The sequence below is a fragment of the Gracilinanus agilis genome, chromosome 3 (genome assembly GCF_016433145.1).
Source record: "Gracilinanus agilis isolate LMUSP501 chromosome 3, AgileGrace, whole genome shotgun sequence".
In the NCBI taxonomy this organism is placed as follows: Eukaryota; Metazoa; Chordata; class Mammalia; order Didelphimorphia; family Didelphidae; genus Gracilinanus; species Gracilinanus agilis.
The window spans coordinates 148,258,336-148,276,994 of NC_058132.1; the positions used below are offsets into that span (position 1 = coordinate 148,258,336).

The 18,659-nt window shown below is 36.1% G+C and overlaps 1 protein-coding gene across 1 annotated transcript in view; it reads right to left on the reverse strand.

The window, feature by feature from the left end:
• Positions 1 to 12,119: 12,119 nt before the first annotated feature.
• The window catches only part of IFT88 (intraflagellar transport 88), a 110,080-nt gene continuing 103,540 nt past the window's right edge, over positions 12,120 to 18,659 (reverse strand). The window contains exons 26-27 of the mRNA XM_044668306.1: positions 12,662 to 12,772; positions 12,120 to 12,376 (exon numbers count right to left, since the gene is read on the reverse strand). Of these exons, the coding sequence (XP_044524241.1) occupies positions 12,255 to 12,376; positions 12,662 to 12,772 (233 nt within the window). The 3' untranslated portion in view covers positions 12,120 to 12,254. The remainder of the gene's footprint in view (positions 12,377 to 12,661; positions 12,773 to 18,659) is intronic.

The following is an 18,659-nucleotide window of genomic DNA, read 5'->3' on the forward strand; positions in this document are numbered from 1 at the left end:
CATTCTTTACCATAAATCCCTTAGAATTGTCCTGGGTCATTGTATTGCTGCTGGTACAGAAGTCCATTGCATTCGATTTTACCATAGTATATCAGTCTCTGTGTACAATGTTCTTCTGGCTCTGCTCCTTTCGCTCTGCATCTGTTCCTGGAAGTCTCTCCAGTTTGCCTGGAACTCCTCCAGTTTATTATTCCTTTTAGCACAATAGTATTCTATCACCCGCATATACCACATTTTGTTCAGCCATTCCTCCCATTGGATTTTAATGACTATGTAAGAAAGGGTGAGGCTGACTTTTTGAAACTTTGCCTCTCTTAAACCTAATCCACAAGCAAGTAGAGACATCACATGTGTGATGTCATTGGATCTCATGGAAATGAAGGACAAACAACAATCTATGATCTGGAATTACATCAAAAAGGTTTAGCCACCGAGCCAGGAAGAATGGCTCTTTCAATAGATCTTAAAGGGAAAAATTATACCCTGTGGTGCTCTCTTTTTTAGCCATTGAATGTGTAGGGACTCTGAGTCAATCTGTTGAGCTTTCAAGTGTTTCCAGAGGTTAGTGGCTACTGAATTCAGTGGAAAGGACATCTATCCCAGTGCCCCCCGGGGCCAGTATTGGACTAATATTAAACTTTAATTCATCCAACAAGTATTTGTTGAATGTCAACTAGAGACCCAGCACTTGGGCTATGGGGAGGGGGAAATACTAACTTGAGTATTATTTTTTCCAAAAAATTGTTAGAAATATTTTTATTTTTATGAGGAAGCAGCATATTATTTCTATTATAATACATTTTCTCTTGACTTTTTTACATAATATTTTGTTTCCTCAAAATTTCACATAAAAGCAATGTTCAACATTTTTTAAAAATTCAAAATTCTCTCCCTCCTCTCTCCTCCCCTCCAATCTGATTATATTGGTTAACCAATCTGATATATAGTAAAACATTTATCATATTAATCAATATGGAAATTGGAAGATCAATGAGTATGGTTTTTGATACAAAATAATAAAATAAAAATTTTTATGGAAGGGCAGCTATAGAAAGAAATTTTATTGCCAGAAAGAGCAAGAAAATATAATCTCCCTTCAATTCCTCACCCCCATTCCTCTAAGCTATGTTGGATGCTTGCACATGACAAATAGCCTGTGACCTCCCTTGGTAAACCTGAGCCTGGATCTCAACCTCTGTTGAGATCCTTCTACTTGTTTTGTTTTTACTGAGCATAGAAGACTGAACACTGACAATGAGAGAAAATGATCACCACCAGGAGGATGAGCCCACATCATATCAGAACATGTGGATCTTGATGGAATTATTCAGAATGAGAAGAGCCTAGGTGAAAGTGGAAATGTCTGTTCAATTCTCACGAAATATTTCCTATTTGATGTTTTGAGTATCAATCTCCAGAGAGAGAATATAATAGGAATTATTAGTTACACATCATCTTTTCAGTCTTTGTCAATGTGTGCTCCTGACTCCTTTGTTTTTTAAACATTTCTCCTCTAGTCAAAGAAAAAATAATTGCCTTACTCTAGATTTGATTTGTACATTGACTTTTTTTTAAACCTTTACCTTCTGTCTATGTATTGGTTCCAAGACAGAAGAGTGGTAAGGGCTAGGCAATGGGGGTTAACTGACTTGTCCAGGGTCACACAGCTAGGAAGTGTCTGAGGCCAGATTTGAACCTAGGACCTCCCATCTCTAGGCCCAGCTCTCAATCCACTGAGCTACCTAGAGCTACCTAGCTTCCCCCCATTCTTTTCATTGACTTTCTAGAAGAGATCTAACTAATCTCTTTTGAGGAGACCCTGGGCATGGGTCAAATCTAAGCTTTAAGTGATTTTTCCTAGGGCTTTGGGGTGAGGAAAGAAACAGTCAGTGATAATGAGAAAGAGCCTAAATTGTGTCTTTCTTTCTTCCTTTCCTTCCTTCTTTCCTTCTTCCTTTTATAAAATCCTTACCTTCTGTCTTAGAATTGATACAAAGTATTTGGTTCCAAGGCAGAAGAATGTAAGGGCTAGGTAATTGGGGTTAAGTGACTTGCCCAGGGTCACACAGCTAGGAAGTACCTGAGGCCACTGAATCCTTTCTTTAAAGGTCTGGCTCCCAGAGCTGAAACCAATCCCAGTGATGCCAGAGGTGAGTGGAAAAGAAACAAACCTTACCCACTGTCCTCTGGGCAAATGTTGGATTGATGTTACACATTCAATGAGCACTTGGTGAATGTCTATTGAAGGTCTAGCAATTGGGTTTCTGGCAGCAAAATGTTAAACTAATGAGTATAAATGTTAATGTGAAATAATAAAATAAAAAGGCCTCTTAGGAAATGAAAATATGGGGCGGCTACTGAAAGAAATTTCATTACTTAAAAGTGTTAGAAAACATAATTTATGGTCTCCCAGTGGATTTGCTTTTTGGGGATCTGACCAAAGTGCAAACTCTTAGTTAAACTAAATTGCAAAATGAGTTATGGAACCTGAAAGAATAACAGATTAGGAATCTTTTCATGAGCTAATAAAAATCTCACAAAAGCTCACATAGAGATATATAGCTGAAAATATCATTTACTATTTAACTATTAAAAGTCAACTCAGGGCAGGCAGCTCCTATGGAATTAATTCATCAAAGAGAAATTTGGGTAATCCTGGAAGAAGTTCTTCCTGACAATGATGGGGTTGCTTTGCAGAACTCTGATTCTCCCCAGTGAGTAGAGATATCATCCTTCAGAGAGGTAACAATGAAAACCCTATTCTTTAAGGCTTTCCAAACTACTAAAGATTGGAATGTTACAGTTTCATTTAGTGAATACACCTTTTCTTCAAGGCTTCTAACTCTGGAATTCTCCTCTGACCACAACCTCCTCTCTCATTTACTTTTACATCCTCTAACTCTTATAGAACTGACTTTTTACCTCCTCAATGACTTTTTCTAAACAAGCATTTATTAAATAAATACCTACTATGTGTCAGACACTGCTAAGTCATAGGATTTATTTTTAAATTATATTTTATTTTTTTAACCAGTAAAAAATCTTTCTCTCCTCTCCCCACATCCTACAATTAGAATGGGAAAAAAAAGTCATAAATATTTAGTCAGGTAAAATAAATTTCCACATTGGCCATGTCCAAATAAAAATCTGTGTCTCAATCTGTAGTCTGATCCCATCACTTCTCTATCAGAAAGGTGGATAGCATGTTCCATTATTAGTCCTTTGAAGTCATACTTGGTCATTACACTGATCTGAATTCCTAGAATTTCAAATTTGTCTTTACAATATTATTGTGATTGTATAACTTATTTTCCTGGTTCTGTTCACTTTGCACCAGTTCTTACAGTCTTACCAGGTTTCTAGTCTAGCTACCCCCTTCACAATTTCTTATAGGACAATAACATTCCATCATATTTAAATACCATAACTTGTTCATCCATCTTCTTGTTGATGGGCATCCCTTTACATTCCCATTCTTTGACACTTCAAAAAGACCTATTATATTTTTATACATTCTTCGAATTTTTCTTAGGACAAATCTCTTAATTAATCTACCCTCTATTTCCTTCTTTTCTTCTTTCCCTCCTATTTCTCTATTGAGTGAAATATATTTCTGTACCCACTTGTATGTGTGTGCATATGCATATTCATCCCTCCTTTAACCAGTTCAGATGAGAGTGAGGCCCAAATGTTGGCCTCTCCTCCTTTCCTTCTTTTTTTCATAGACTTTTACTTATGCGCTCTATTTAAAATAATTTCCTTGATCTTTTTCCTTCTCTCCTTAGTATATTCCTTTTCCTCTTTTCCCACTTTTTTTTTAATCAAGACATCACAGAATCATTCCCGAGCCTTCTGTCTAAATAGACTCCTATTATGCCTGATAATATGGTTCAGAGGGAATGTTACTATATTTTTATATTTGAATTTACCCTGGTCTAGTTCATTATGATTTTTTTCATGTTTACCTTGTATGTTTCTCTTATCTCCTGTGTTTGAACTTAAAAAGTTTCTAAGCAGCTCTGCTCTTTTCATCAGGAATGCTTGGAAGTCCTCTGTTTCTTTAAAAATCATTCTCTCCCCTCCCCCACCGTAGGATTATATTATATATTATTGCAGAGGTAAGGGGCTGCAAGTGTGGCACATTGCATACATACACACACATATGTGTGTGTAGGATTAAATCAATATTAAAGTTACCACTAATCATAAAATTTATGAACAGGTTAGCAAATAATGACAAATATAGAAATTATTATTTATAATATTTTATCTGTGAGAAAGATCATAGTCAAGTATAGCCTCTAATCATAATGACCAATTAGAGTAATTAAAGACGACTTCTTTAAAAAGTACAGTTCCACCATTCAGTTCACTAAAGAAAAAAAATCACAGTTTCTTCATAAGAATGAACTTCACCTTCTTTGTGAGATATAGGTTAAAATAGTTTTATCAAGAAAGAAGATCTCAGCATCTCCTTTCTTTTCATCTTCTTTCTAACCATGGCAGAATGTCTCTTCAATTCTCTCAAGCCAATTACTCTTAACAGTTCCTCTCCAGTCTATAACAGTTAAGATGTTTCTGTCAAGAAAATGTTTTCCTCAACCTCTTTCTTCTCAGTTTTTCTCAAAACATCTCCATTAGCTTTCCCTTCTGAGTTTCTCAAAAACTGTCAGCTCCAACTGTTAAATCCCAAATATTCAATTTGGCTCTTAAAGCTATAGTGACAGTAACTGTAGCATCAGTAAGAGAATTTTTGAATTTGGCCCAAACCTACCTCATCAATTACTACTATTCTCTTTAACTATATACTATTATATTTATTATATTTAACTCTATACTATTCTATTAAATGGCATTTTTTTTGTTTCCAAATATCCCAGATGCTTTCCTTAAATTATACCTTTACTTATATTGTTCAGTAATTTGAAATTGCCCTCCTTGAGCTCCAGCTCTGCCTGTCCAGATCCTTATTATCATTCAAGACACAGCTCAACTGTCAGCTTTTACACAAAGCTTTTACTGATGCCCTTATCAGGAAACAAGCTCTCCCTCCTCTGAACTAATATAGTATTTTAAATCTCTCTTAATGTTCTTTTTTATATGGCCTTAAAGTGTTTGCAGACTTTTTTTTTAACCCACTAAACTATAAACTTTATTTGCAGAAGGGATTGCATTTAATTTGAACACTCTGGCAGAACTTAGTACAATCTATTGAAATAGTAGTATTGGTTGAATGAATTCAAAAGATATGAATTTTGCCCTGAGTTTTGACTGATAAGTTAACTTTTGGTTTACGCTCTATTTCTTCATCTGTAAAATGGAGATGAAATCTTTGGTACCCATCCCTTTAATTATTTCCTCAGCAAAAACTTGGGACTACAGCCAGAATCACAAATTTGGGGAAACTGTCTCCTTTGGAGACACTGGGGTCCAGATTGAAGGGGCCGTTTCCTCCAATTACTTATTTTTTTATCACCCCATAATTATTTCTGGGATCACATTAGTACAAAATTCCTGCACACGGCCTTTCCTGGGAATTAATCAATGAAACTTTGTTTACAGGTTATTTTCTGTCCTTTAGGAGACTCCTGCAAACAAGTGCTACTGAAATGTTTTACTACTGGGCACTATTATGTACTGGGTGAAATGTGATGAAATGGCAGACCACAATGATTCCCATTCTGGCTATTATTCAGTCAACAAAATATTTTCTTTTCCTTTTCTTGCCTGTTGTGAGCATTGGTCAGCCAACCGCTGAAAATTTTTCCTTATTTTGAAGGGAATGTAAATATGACTTTGGGGACTGAATAGAATTCAATGGATGTGGACATGCAACAACATCTTTGGTCATAACACCTTTCCTGTCACAACTCTATGTATTTATGGGCATTAAAATATGATAATATTTTGGCCAAATTAGGGGGGGAAAGCCAGATTCTTTCTTTTTTTGATGCTAATATGTATATATATATATATGTACACACATGGCTCTCTATATAATGTTTATACATGTATACAGACATATATATTATATATAGCTGAAGAAGCTAAAATGTTTTCATTTCAAAATGACCAAAATATAAGTGATATCTTTAATATTATTAAATAATAATAGGGGGCAACTGGGTGGCTCAGTGGATTGAGAGCCAGGCCTAGAGATTGGAGGTCCTACGTTCAAATCTGACCTCAGACACTTCCCAGCTGTGTGAACCTGGGCAAGTCACTTAACTTTCATTGCCTAGCCCTTGCCACTCGTCTGCCTTGGAACCAGCCCTTTGGGGGCTGACTCGGAGTAGGAAGTGATAGACCCATTATAATGCTCTGCTCTGGTCAGATTTTATCTGGAGTATTATGTTTCATTCTTGGTGCAGGAGTAAAGGGAAAAGAGGAAAGGGGAAAAAAAAGAAAGTGCAGGGAAATGCCAAATTTTGTTTATAAGAGATAAACTCTAGTCAGGCATAAACTTCAGATTGCCCATAGAGCCTAACATTTCAAATGGCAGTAGCAGATCTGTAGTTTCAAAAAAGGTACAAAGAAAACATTAATTTTACTTTGCCATCTTTGATGGTAGGAAGATTATTTTTCTGAGCATGATTATTCTATAGCAAGATGTCTCAGCCACATGTAAATTCTCTGCCTCTTCTCTAGAGACAGGTAGGCAGGTCACTTTTATCAAATAATATCAAATAAGATTTTATAAAATTAAAAAAAATTTTTTAAACCCTCCCGCCAATCCCCAACCAAATTTGGTCACTAGAACTTTAATTCTGTAAGAGCAAAGGGATATTTTACTAAATGAGTTGTGATTTAAAAAATGTTTTCCCAAGGATGATTCTCATATATATTCTCACCACAAATGAATCAAAAGATACCATTGAGTACATGGGACATATAGGACTGGAAAAGGATGTGGGTCAGTCATGTAGTGAGAGTAGTAAGAGATAGACAACCTGGGTACTGTACTTTTCTTGCTAAAATATTAAAATGAAGAAAATCTTCCTCATTTGTTGGGTTCTACCTAGAATATTTATAAAACATGGGCAAGAATGTCATAGGAGGAGAAGATACAAAGAAGAACTTTCAACCACAGGAAAGAGTAATCACATGAATGAGACCACAGATCCATCAGAATTTACAAGCATTCACTTTGGGCCTCCTTAGGGCCAAGAACAACTCTTTTCTTAGACATAGTTGCTCTAGTGGCGTCCCCATTCCTACCACCTCCTCTCTTCTCCCACTAACCTATCATGAAGGCCAGCGCCTCAGCCCAAACCTAAGCTTGATTGGTGAGCTAAGTGGTACAATGGGTGGAGTATCAGACCTGGAGTCAGAAAGTCCCAAGTTCAAATCCAATCTCAGACATTTAATGTTTTACTCTGGACAAGTCATTTACCCTCTGATTTACCTCAGTTTCCTCAGCTGTAAAATGGGAGTAATAATAATGATGATAATAGTATCTGCCTCTAAAACAGCTCAAATGCAATAATATTTCTTAAGTATTTTAGTACAGTGCCTGGCATATAATAAGTGCCATATAAATGCTAGATATTACTCGGGCAGGCACCTTATCTTTTCCCACTTGGATGCTGCCTTGGACTTCATCATTGCCCCCAAAACTCATCTTCCTGCAAGATCAGGTCTGAAACTCACCCTCCTCAGTACCTTCTGTCCCTGGACCACTCCCACACTTGAATTGGAGAGGGTGAAGAGGGTGGTCATTGGAGAGCTCCTCCCAGATCCTCTGTTTAAAGGCAGAGTTCAGGGCAGATACATCATCATATCCCATTTGTCTTTAGTACTTCATCTTCTCCCCTCTCCAACCCTGTGCCTGCCACCCCTCCCCCTGTTTCTTATGATGTGACTTTCTCCATTAGATTCTGAGCTCCTTGAGGGTAGGGGTTGTATTTTGCCCTTTTCTATAGACCCAGCACTTTATACAGTGGCTGGCACATAATAGGTACTTAATGTTTATTGACTATTGATTGCCTTCTCTCTTGCATTCTCTATCCTATGAAGTTTTTTGCAGCAGGACCAACTCTCCAAACCCTCCTTTTTTCCATAATCCTCTTCTTCCCCTCAATCCTGCCCCAGGAAAGGATTATTTTTCAATACTAATCCCCAACATCATTCTTTTTTTAGAAGGAATTTGAAGAGGATGAACAGTGGGGATGGGCTTCAGCTTTTCAGGAGATACATTCCATCACTTTACTCCTCTCCCCATTTCAACTTCTGTGGGTAAATGCTATCTAAGGGCATTAGTAATCTTGGTCATGAATGTTTCCCCATATCCTGGGGCTTTCACTTTGGGATGTTTCCTAGTATCTCCTTTCTAGCCAGGAGGCTCAAAAGAACAAAGACCACAAAAGCAGCAAGTGAAGCTGCTTTTCCCAAGGATCTATCACAGGTTCTTAGGTTTAATAATAACAGCTAGCATTTATGTAATGCTATATAAAGATTAAAAAAGCACTTTATACTTATTATACCATCTTATCCTCTCAATTCTGGGAGGAAGGTACTATTATTATCTCTCTTCTATGAATCAAATTCTAAACTTTTTTGCTTGTTTTACCCAGGGATCACGTTTTATCTTAAATGTCTTAGTGCAGTTGTACATCATTACAACTTGATTTTGACTCTGGAGTTTTAAATTCAACTTATTTTAAGTGCTTTAATAACTATAATGAAGGCCAAAATTTGAAACTAGTTCTAATTCTTACCATGTTGTCCTGGTGATTCTTTCATTGCTAAGAACGTTTTTATTCCATGGCAAAGTTGCCAAAATTGCATCAAAACCTTCTGACAGGAAAAGTAGCCAACTTCTGTATAATAAAGTGAACCTTCCTTATTCTTTTCCAACTTCTAAGAGCAAATGAAGAAAACTATAGTTGATCCAAACCTCAAGAAAATACAAAATTCACTATTTTCTTAACAAACTTCAAAGCACGTGTTCTATTTTTACTACTTTTGTACAACACTTCTTAGATTTTAATGTATTAAAGACTATGAAACTTACTAATAGGGGAATTTCATTCTGTTTAGCCAATAGTTTGAACCACAAATCCATTTGTTTCCCCTTTTATTGCTGTTGTTCCATTTGTAGCCATATATACTAGTTTTGATAATGAAAGATTATGCTTTTCTAAAAATCCATAGACTACTTTAAAAATCTTTACCTGTTGTGGAATCATTGAGGAAGAATGTCACTTGTAGTTAAGACTTTTGTCATTTGTGAGAATAAATATGGCTATGTAAGCCTGTCCACTAATATCCGTATTTTCATCAATTTCAACGGAAAAAAAAATCAGATCATTTTCTCATTCTGATTTGCCTTCCACAGATAGCGGCAATTTTGTTCATTCTTTCTGAAACAGTGGTTTGTGATAATGAAATGAATATTTTAAAAAATTTTAAATGGGGGAGGGACAAAGAATTTCAGTGGCTTTACCATATGCTCCTTCATGAATTCACATTCACTAAAACATTTCAACATTAGGCAGGAGTTCTGAAATAACATAACTAGGTTATTTTCACTGTCTTCATAGATTTCTGTAAATACTTTTTGTCATTTTTCAAGTACAGAGTTCAAATTTCTTAATTTATCTTCTCTTATTTTACCTACGTGTTGATCATACTTCAGAATGGTGTATTTCAGAACAGCATTTTAACTCATATTCCTTGGGAACAATTCCAAAGGACTCATGATGAAAAATGCTATTCATCTCCAGAGAACAGAACTGAAGGAGTCTGACTGTAGATCGAAGCATACTGTTTTTCACTTGATTTTTGTATCATTTTTTCCCTTTTGGTCTGTGTTTTCTTTCAAAATATGACCAATATGGAAATGTTTTGCATGTTTGCACATGTATAACCTACGTAAAGTTGCTTATTGCTTTAGGGAGGGGAGGAGGGAAGGAAGGTAGGGAGAGAATGTGGAACTCAACATTTTAAAAAAGAAATGCTAATTGTTTTTGCATGCAATTGGAAAAAATAAAATACCATTTAAAAAAAGGAAAAATAAATTAAATTCCTTGGGGACACTAATAGCATCTATACAAATTAAACATAAAAAAATCTTGTTTACTTCAGAAAAAAAAATCTAAATCTCATTTTATTTGAAAAATTCTGTATTCTTGGGGGGCAGCTGGTTAGCTCAGTGGATTGAGAGCCAGGCCTAGAGATGGGAGGGAGGTCCTAGGTTCAAATCAGGCCTCAGACACTTCCTAGCTGTGTGATCTTAGGCAAGTCACTTAGCCTAGCCCTTACTACTGTTTTGCCTTGGAACCAATATATAGTAAGGGCCGAAGGTAAGGGTTTAAAAAAAAATTCGGTGTTCTTGTATAAGATCTGTTCTTATCTCTATTAGAATGTGCCATGCTTTATATTCTTTCTAAAAAATAAAAATTTAAATAAGTTTTTAAAAATTTATATTTTTGTATTTCTATATAAATTCATAATTTTCTTATTTTGTGTAATAAATACCATACTAGCTACCATGCAAAGGAAAGTGGACATTTTGGCTTTTTACTAATAACCCTTCAAATACTAAAAACATCAGAGTTCTTTGTAACTTATTCTTCATTTTCACCAAAAGCAGTAAAGACTCTTTTATTTTTTGCTTAACCCTTTTTACCTATGGAAAAGACTCATTGAATATGAAAGGCACAAAATAGAGGCATAGATCAAATCTCTAGATCAACTGTCCAAATTGAGGGGAGGAATTACTCTTAATTTAGGTGGTGGCAAGTCTTCCCTAGGCTAGGCAGGGCTAAGAGGAATGAATTTCAATGGAAACATGGCAAGATCTACCACACAGTATGAGAAAGACATGAGGAGAGGAGAGGAGGGAGACATCAGAAATGAGAATCTCTGTCCCACACTTACTACTTTGGGCTTATCTTTTTCAGATTTTTCTCTGTCTTTCTTCTATACCTACCAAGCTGGCCCTCCCTCTTATCCATCGTCTCCTCATCACTCGGCTTTGAGCTTCCTCCTGGTGGACCATCAAATTAATGTTGGGTAAAACACCTCTTCACCTTCTCTTCTCACCTCTCACCTTTTGCCTCCTCTAAATTTACTGATAATTAGTTATCTGGGAGTGGGAAATTATTCTTTTAAGATCAATCACAGCAAATGCTAGTCAACACTAACAAACAAGGATTAGTAGACAAGGTAATTTTTTATAACCATAAAACTGCATTCATAGAAAATTTTGTGATTCTTAGTTTTAAAATATATCTACATTTTCTTATATTTTTATTTTGTTGAAATTCCTAATTACATTTTGATATGGTTTGAGCCTCATCAGGAGTCTTGTGGGCCACATGCTGCCTGATGGCAGACAATTTAACCTTTCTGGATGGAGTTAGAAGCCCTTTGTTTAAATCTCAGTTCTGTTATAATTAAAAATGATACAGATGGATATTAAAAGAAGTAATAATATTTTAATTAAAGCCATGTTGGTAAAATAAAGATGACCATGCGCCTGCTAAGATCTAATTCAAATTCCCCACCATACCTTCTCCCATGTGGCTCCCTCGTACCAAAGAGTGCGTCCCAATCCTCTCCATTTATGCTACGCTTTTCATTGGCTCACATCATCATGTAAGACCAGAAACCTGCTGAATTATGGGAAATATAGTTTCCAAGTTCCCTAAACGTCCACAGGAAGTTTGTCATATATCTAAATATTTAAAACTTAAATGAGCCCCAAATACCTCTCAATGGAACCCCCGAAATTCCAAATAACATAGTTCTGTCACTAATTAGTTATAATGACAAATTACTTCACCTCCCATGTCCTTTTTCTTCTTGTGTAGAGTGAGAAGGTTGGATGAAAAGATTTCCATTTATCTTTTTCAACTCTAAAATCCTTTGATACTCTTTTAAGGGCCATAGTAGTGGCTCAGTTTCTGCTGAGCAATGTTTCTACTCATTAATGTGAGAATCTCTAAAATGTTGATTAACAAAGTTCTTACCCATCAGGCAACACTTTCAATGACTTTTAAGTTTCAAACTTGAATAAGGCATCATTATGGATATTTTGTCAAGTAAAGTACCCTACCACCCCCCAACCCCAGGCCATGTGACTTAATGAACAAGCTCATGGACTTACGGAATAATTTTATTTAAGCTTTAAATTTTACCAAATTTGACTTAATACAAAATTAAATATAAGTTATGTTATCAAAAAGTTAACATGAATGTTTTCTTGTAAGGAGATTCATCCACTCTAGTAAATTACACTAAAATACACATTACTCAGGAAGCAAGTCATCTCCTAATTCTTCATCAGCAAAATCATCCTCTTCAATTCGTTTTTTGGCTGCAGTTTTTGGTCTTTCTGTTTGTGGACCCAGTGGATCCACATATGAGGCATCTATGGTTCAAAACAGATGTTTCATTGACTGTGTTGTTGTGAATAAAATTACATTTATTTAACGATTCACAAGGATTAAATTGAAATAATCAAATACGAAACCAGTTTTTGTCATCAACAAAATTATGAAATTCACAGTGAACAGAATGTGACACCAAATTTTCTCAATTTTTTTGTCATAAATGTCCATATATAAAAAATTCTTAACACTGCCACATTTAAAATGAAGGCCACTTTCCCACTCTTCATTAGCTCTAGTCTACTGACAGAAGCAATGGCACTCACCTATTTCTTTGTTACTGCTACTTTCATAAGGTTCATTTGTCCCCGGTAAAGATCGTAATTTGGCACTCAGACGCTCACCTTTGCTACTGGTACTAGAGTTCTGGCCACTATCTGAAAATATGGGAATAGAAATACACTTGTTTCATAAGCCAAGAAATCATGAAACTGTATCATACGTCTTAAACGGTAACAGGTTTGCCATGAAACAGGCATTTTTTCTCCCTTTGAAGTCAATTTCTGAAAGGCTATAAATTCCAATTTTGGGGAAGTTAAGAAAAATGCATCTCTTTGGTGTGCTTTAACAAATTGAGAACTGACAATATGGAGATTAAACATAGTCTTTCAAATCTGTGTATGTAGAGTTTCAAATTTCAGTGTAAAGAGATCTGCTTCTGAAAAACCCCAGCTCACATCCTCATGATGGAAGAGCTGCTGGGTTCTAGTCTTGTCACTTGCTAGTCATGTGTGACTGCAGACAAGGGGTTTCACCTCTCTGAACTTTTCTCCTTGGCTCTAAAAGGAAGGGATTGGGGAAGGACTGAGTTGAGGGGACTAAATTCTAGATAACCTCAAAGGCCCCTGTTGAGTATGAACAGAACAAGCACAGAACTTATAACAACAGTATGAAAGCTATACCACTAACCTTACAGCAACCATTTCCTGAAGAGAATACTTCTGAGATAAACTTCTGCTTTCTCTAGCAGAGAAAAAGCCCCATCAGATATCAGGGTTCTGAAGATGGTTTTATTTCTATTTTTACCACTTTGACCAATTTACTTCACTTTTCCAGGCCTCAAATTCCTCATCTGTCAAATGATGAGACTAGAACAAATAATCTCTAGGGTCCCGTTTAGCCTGAGCAATAAGCCATAAGTTTAGTTCTTATTCTGACAATTAGCTGAGCCATGTCCAAAGACTTCTGGAAGTGACATTCTTTTTTCTTTCTATTGTAAAACCTTCACTCTTACTGAGAACAAATAATCCATTCAGGACCCTTTTGTTTCTGGCGTGTTCTTTGTAATCATTCTATTGGTAGAACTGAATTGGCACAAAAGCAATAATAATAAAAAAAAAATCCTGTCTCTCATCTCTTTCTTCCCACTTCCAACATTCCACTCCCACTCCAGATATCCCCTTTAGCTTCATATTTTAGACAGACAGTAAGAAAAACCAAATGGCTAAGTATTACTAGCATTGCTAGGAAACTACATTTCATCTTAACTTAGTCTTTATTCTAGATATGTTTCCATATTTAATGTCATCTGCCTTGAAACACTGCAGGTGGGAGTCCCCTGAGGTAAGGTGGGAAAATAGGCTAGTCTCAGCATCCTTCCTATAATTTCGGCTCAAGAATTGTGCCTTCTATCCCCCAAATAGCAACCTTTCTTCAAAGTACCAGTAATTTAAACATAAAAAGAAAATTCAGATCATCTATCTAGCTTTCCACATTCCAATTCAAAAATAAAAGTTCCATATGGGCAGGGACTACTTTCATGTTTGTCTCTGTGTATCCCGTGCCTAGTAAAGTGTCTGGTTCACAGAAAATGACTAATAAATGATTGTTGAATTAAATTGAAATTGACATAGTTTAGAAATCTTTTTTGAAAGATTTGAATTCTACATGAACATTTTGGATGTTTGCTTCCTTTCCCCCCTAAACTTTCAGTCTACTACAAATTCTTGTTTCTAGGATTGTACAAAGTGATGTATATTTTTTATGAAAAAAACTCTTTCTTCAAGAAAGCAAGCCAATTAAGGGAAATAAAAAAAGAAGAGCCATTTTTAGCTATTTTTATCTTGGCTTTATTTTGTGTCTGAATAATCAAGCAGATCATTAAATTCATATCAACATGATGCAAATAATCACTATCCCTAGAGTGAGGTTGAGTGTTATATGAAGTCATATTCAACCTCCTAGGTTACAGCCCTAGTTTTGTCATTTGCTGTTCAACCTTGGACAAGTCATATAACCCAATCTGAGCCTCAGTTTCCTTTTGTGTAAACTAAGGAGGATGAAGTAGTAGATGACCTAAGTCCCATCAATTCTATCTGATTTAATAAAAATAAATAAGTAAAAAGTATCTCTTTGTATCGCCCCAATTTCAAAATATCAAAAATTCAATTTGTGGGATATTTTGGTTTAAGAATTCATGGGTTCTGTCATCAAGGTTTCAGAGATAACTATAACTGAACAGCTGACCTTCCAGGAATAGCTTAAAAAATAACCTAGCATTTAAATCTCTTAGCAGGGAAATCTCTCTGATAAAGGGCATCAGAGGTATACACTTAGCTAGATAAAGCTACTTCCTGATTAGAAACACGACACAGGAAGATGTCATGGAGACCTCAGTTCAAATCCCAGGCTTTGTCACTTACTCGTCTTACTAATGATTTTTGGTAAGTTACCCCTCCTAGCCTGTTTCTTTGCAAGACGGGGACAACAAGATCTACCTTGCCTTCCTCTCCTGGGAACATTTTGGGGAGCCAATGTAATGAGGTCATGTGAAAATGCTTTGAAAGCTGTAAAACTCAATAGAAATGCGAGGAATTATTATTAGAATAGACATTTCTGCCTTTATAGCAGGCTGTGAATAAACCCTGGTTAGTCGGTAGGGCCCCATGGAATGTAGCTGTCCTGACAACTACCCAACACTCAGATAAAGAAAAGTTCTGATCTTACTGTTGAAGCAGCATTTTGGACTTGGCCAATGTTTTTCTGCTAATGAAGCCTTGAACTGCCTTTTTGTTTTATTACCAAGACTGAAATCCTGTCAGCTGGAATAAAGTCTAACTCAACTTCTGCTCACAGGGAGACTGCACCTTGCTTTGACTGATGTTATAAAAACATCAACTCATGGTAGGCAGGAAAAACATCACACACCTGTCTGAGACATGCTAGTATGCCACATTTCTAAACTATAAGTCTTTTTGTAAGTTAGGTGACTTTTATAACACAGGCTCTATTCACGACACAAATGAATTAAAACTAAGAAACTGGCTACATAAACTTTCACCATATGCTCTCTTCAAATAAAAAACGAATTTGGCTTATGAGGGAAGAGAGATCTTCGCCAAAATAGTCAGGGAAAATCATCAAGAGCAATAGATAACCAAATGCAAAATAAAACAAGAAGAACTGAATGGTCCATGTCTTCTATTTACTAAACCTCTGGCAGAGTTAAGTTACCATAGAAGGCATTTCATATCAAGGATGTATCCAGCATAATATTAATATTTTCTGTGACATTAAACCCATGGCCTCTCACTAAAGCATAATTCTGACCCTCGCAACCTGGCAAAAATGTTACTTTGGGTTTTTAAAAGCTATGCCAGCAAAGTACAAACTCTGGTAGGTCCTGCTTGAGTTGGAAAAGTCTGTGAGTGTGGGCTTGGTAATAGACCGTGCATTTGTCTGTCCTACCAGGTCCAGTCTAGCTAACTAAGTTCATGAAGACTCATCACTAAAAAGCGTTCTGTCAGCCTGTGATGAATATTTTTGGATACTCCAATTTATGAAGCTATCTAATGAGATGTGGAAGAAATTTAAAAGGCATAAGTGTAAGAAGCACTTATACTAATGAATCTGGGGATCTTTGAAAATATTTGAGTACATATATGAGTGATACCATGATGAAATGAAATAAAACATTCAATTATCTATCTTATCCTTAGCACTGAGAGCAATTTAGTTTGATTCAACTTGAAAAGCATGTAAGCAAGGCTTTTGGAGAGAGATAAAGATGAACAAGACACAAGTCTCGATCTAAAGAAACTTACAAACAATGGGGGAGATAAGATGTATACAACCAGTTTTCATATAGACTAGGGCAAGGGTAAAGGAGAGGTTCAAAAAGGAGTCAACCAAAAAGGTAGGGAGAATAGAGAAAGGTTTATAGAATAAGTGACAAGAAGAGCTAGGCCCTGAAGGATTGGTAATGAAGATGGGGTTGGGAAAGGGGAAGTGAATTCCAAAACTGAGAATGAAACTGGAGAAAAGACTAAGCTGAATTATTGCTAGGTTTATAATGAATGGGGGCAGAGGGCAGGTCATGTCACAGAACCTATAGCATACCACCATTTCTGGGTAAAGTGATCAGTAGTAAGAAGATTTTCTGACAATCATGTTTCAGAAGGTAAGGAACCATGTTCATGAATTATTGGGGAAAAGAATAGGATCTTATAGAGGGTCTTAATATAAGTACTCCTTCAAGAAGTAAGAATTTATCAGGGGATAACTGATAGACATTTTCAAATAAGAGAAGGAAAAAGATGAAATATTAGTAGAATGTAGCTAGAGAAACTGAGTCTTTAGGACAGATGGTCATACTTGACCATTATAGGACTGGATACCACAACAGCAATAGCACACTGATTCCATTTTCATGGATGTCTTTTTGGTGGTTGGTAACATGGACAAACAGGAAGATTTTGAGATTTGGGGTTGGAGAGAGACTCTTTACTTGACTTCTTATATGTCTTAGGAATCAGATGCTGCCAGGTCACAAGCTCTAGATGAAGAATATGGTTCTTAAATGAGGAACGTATTTAGGTACAGAGCTCAGGCCTAGGAACCATTTTTCAATAGACTTCATTTGAGATAATGGTATAATTTGGTGAAATAATAAATTAATGTCTTCTTGTTTGCTAGCAGAGTAGCCACCTATTGCCTAATCCGATGATTTACTTTGTCAGGATCTCTCTAATGAGTTTAGGGATAGTTTGATTCTCCTTAGTTCTAGTAGCTTAATATAAAGAGCTTTCTACTAAGATTAGGTATCTTTATTTCCAAGGTATTCTATTGATAAAGGAATATTATTTGATAGGATCTGAGTAGTCTGATGGGGAAGCTCTATTTTAAGTATTCTTGGTAGGTCCCAAACACCTATAAGCACTTGATATTCCCAGAAAGTCTCTCATTCAAATAAAAGTTAGGACCAATCTATTTAAATTAGATGATGCTGAGCAATTTAGGGTTGTATGATCATAGATTGGACAGGAGTTTATAAAATGGTGGTTTTTGAAAGTCACTTGTATCTAATGTGGACTCTGAGGTTGAAGCTCAACCACAAACACTACTTTTAACAGACTGAAATCTGGAGGAAATCATGAAACCATGCTAACCAGATCCATTACAAATTTATGTTATTTAACCTCAACCTGGCCTTCACTCGTGCTTGGAAATACTTTTACTCATATCTTATTGACTCTATCTTATTCAATCTGTGGCTGTTTCCAAATGTCTCTCCACAATCCCCCAACTACATTTTCTTTCCTTTTCCATCAGCAGATGACTTCACCTTTCCTAAGGTTAAAGTCGTCACATGAGTTCCAAATCATTCTAGAATCTTGTCTGTTTTCTTTCCCTCTGGTCTCAGATAATGATGGTGGCTAGCCTTCTTGACAAGGATGATCACTCAACTTGAGTCCTTAATGTTTTTATCCTCTTCTCACTTCTTTCTTACTCCTTCATAGCCTTGATCTACCAATCAGCTCTTCTTTTTCAAGCATCTACAGCTTCTCTCTCTTGACAAGTCCCTTCTCTTCTGCCAACATCTACTTCATTTTCATTTTTAACTAGATAAGAAAGCAGATCAAGAGAATGCTATGTACACTGTTATGCTTGTGGAAAAGACTGAGAGTTGTGGACTAGATGATAGTAGAGTTGGGAGGATTTGAAACTGAATGGCCATGACTTGAAAAGTAGTTATTACTAGTCAGCTATCATCTTGGAAATAAGTCTCTAGTGGGATGCTTATGGGACTTGTGCCTGGCTCTGGGCAGTTTAGCATTTTTATCAAGGGCTTGAACTAAAGCATAAATGGCATGCTCATCAAACTTGCAGATAACACAAAGCTGGGAGGGATAGCGAGCATACTTGATGTCAGAATCAGTATCCAAAAAGATTTTGATAAACTAGCACATTGGGACAAATCTAAGAAGATGAAATAAAGGAAATAAAGGAAAAATGTAGAGTCTTATACTTAAGTTTAAAAAATCA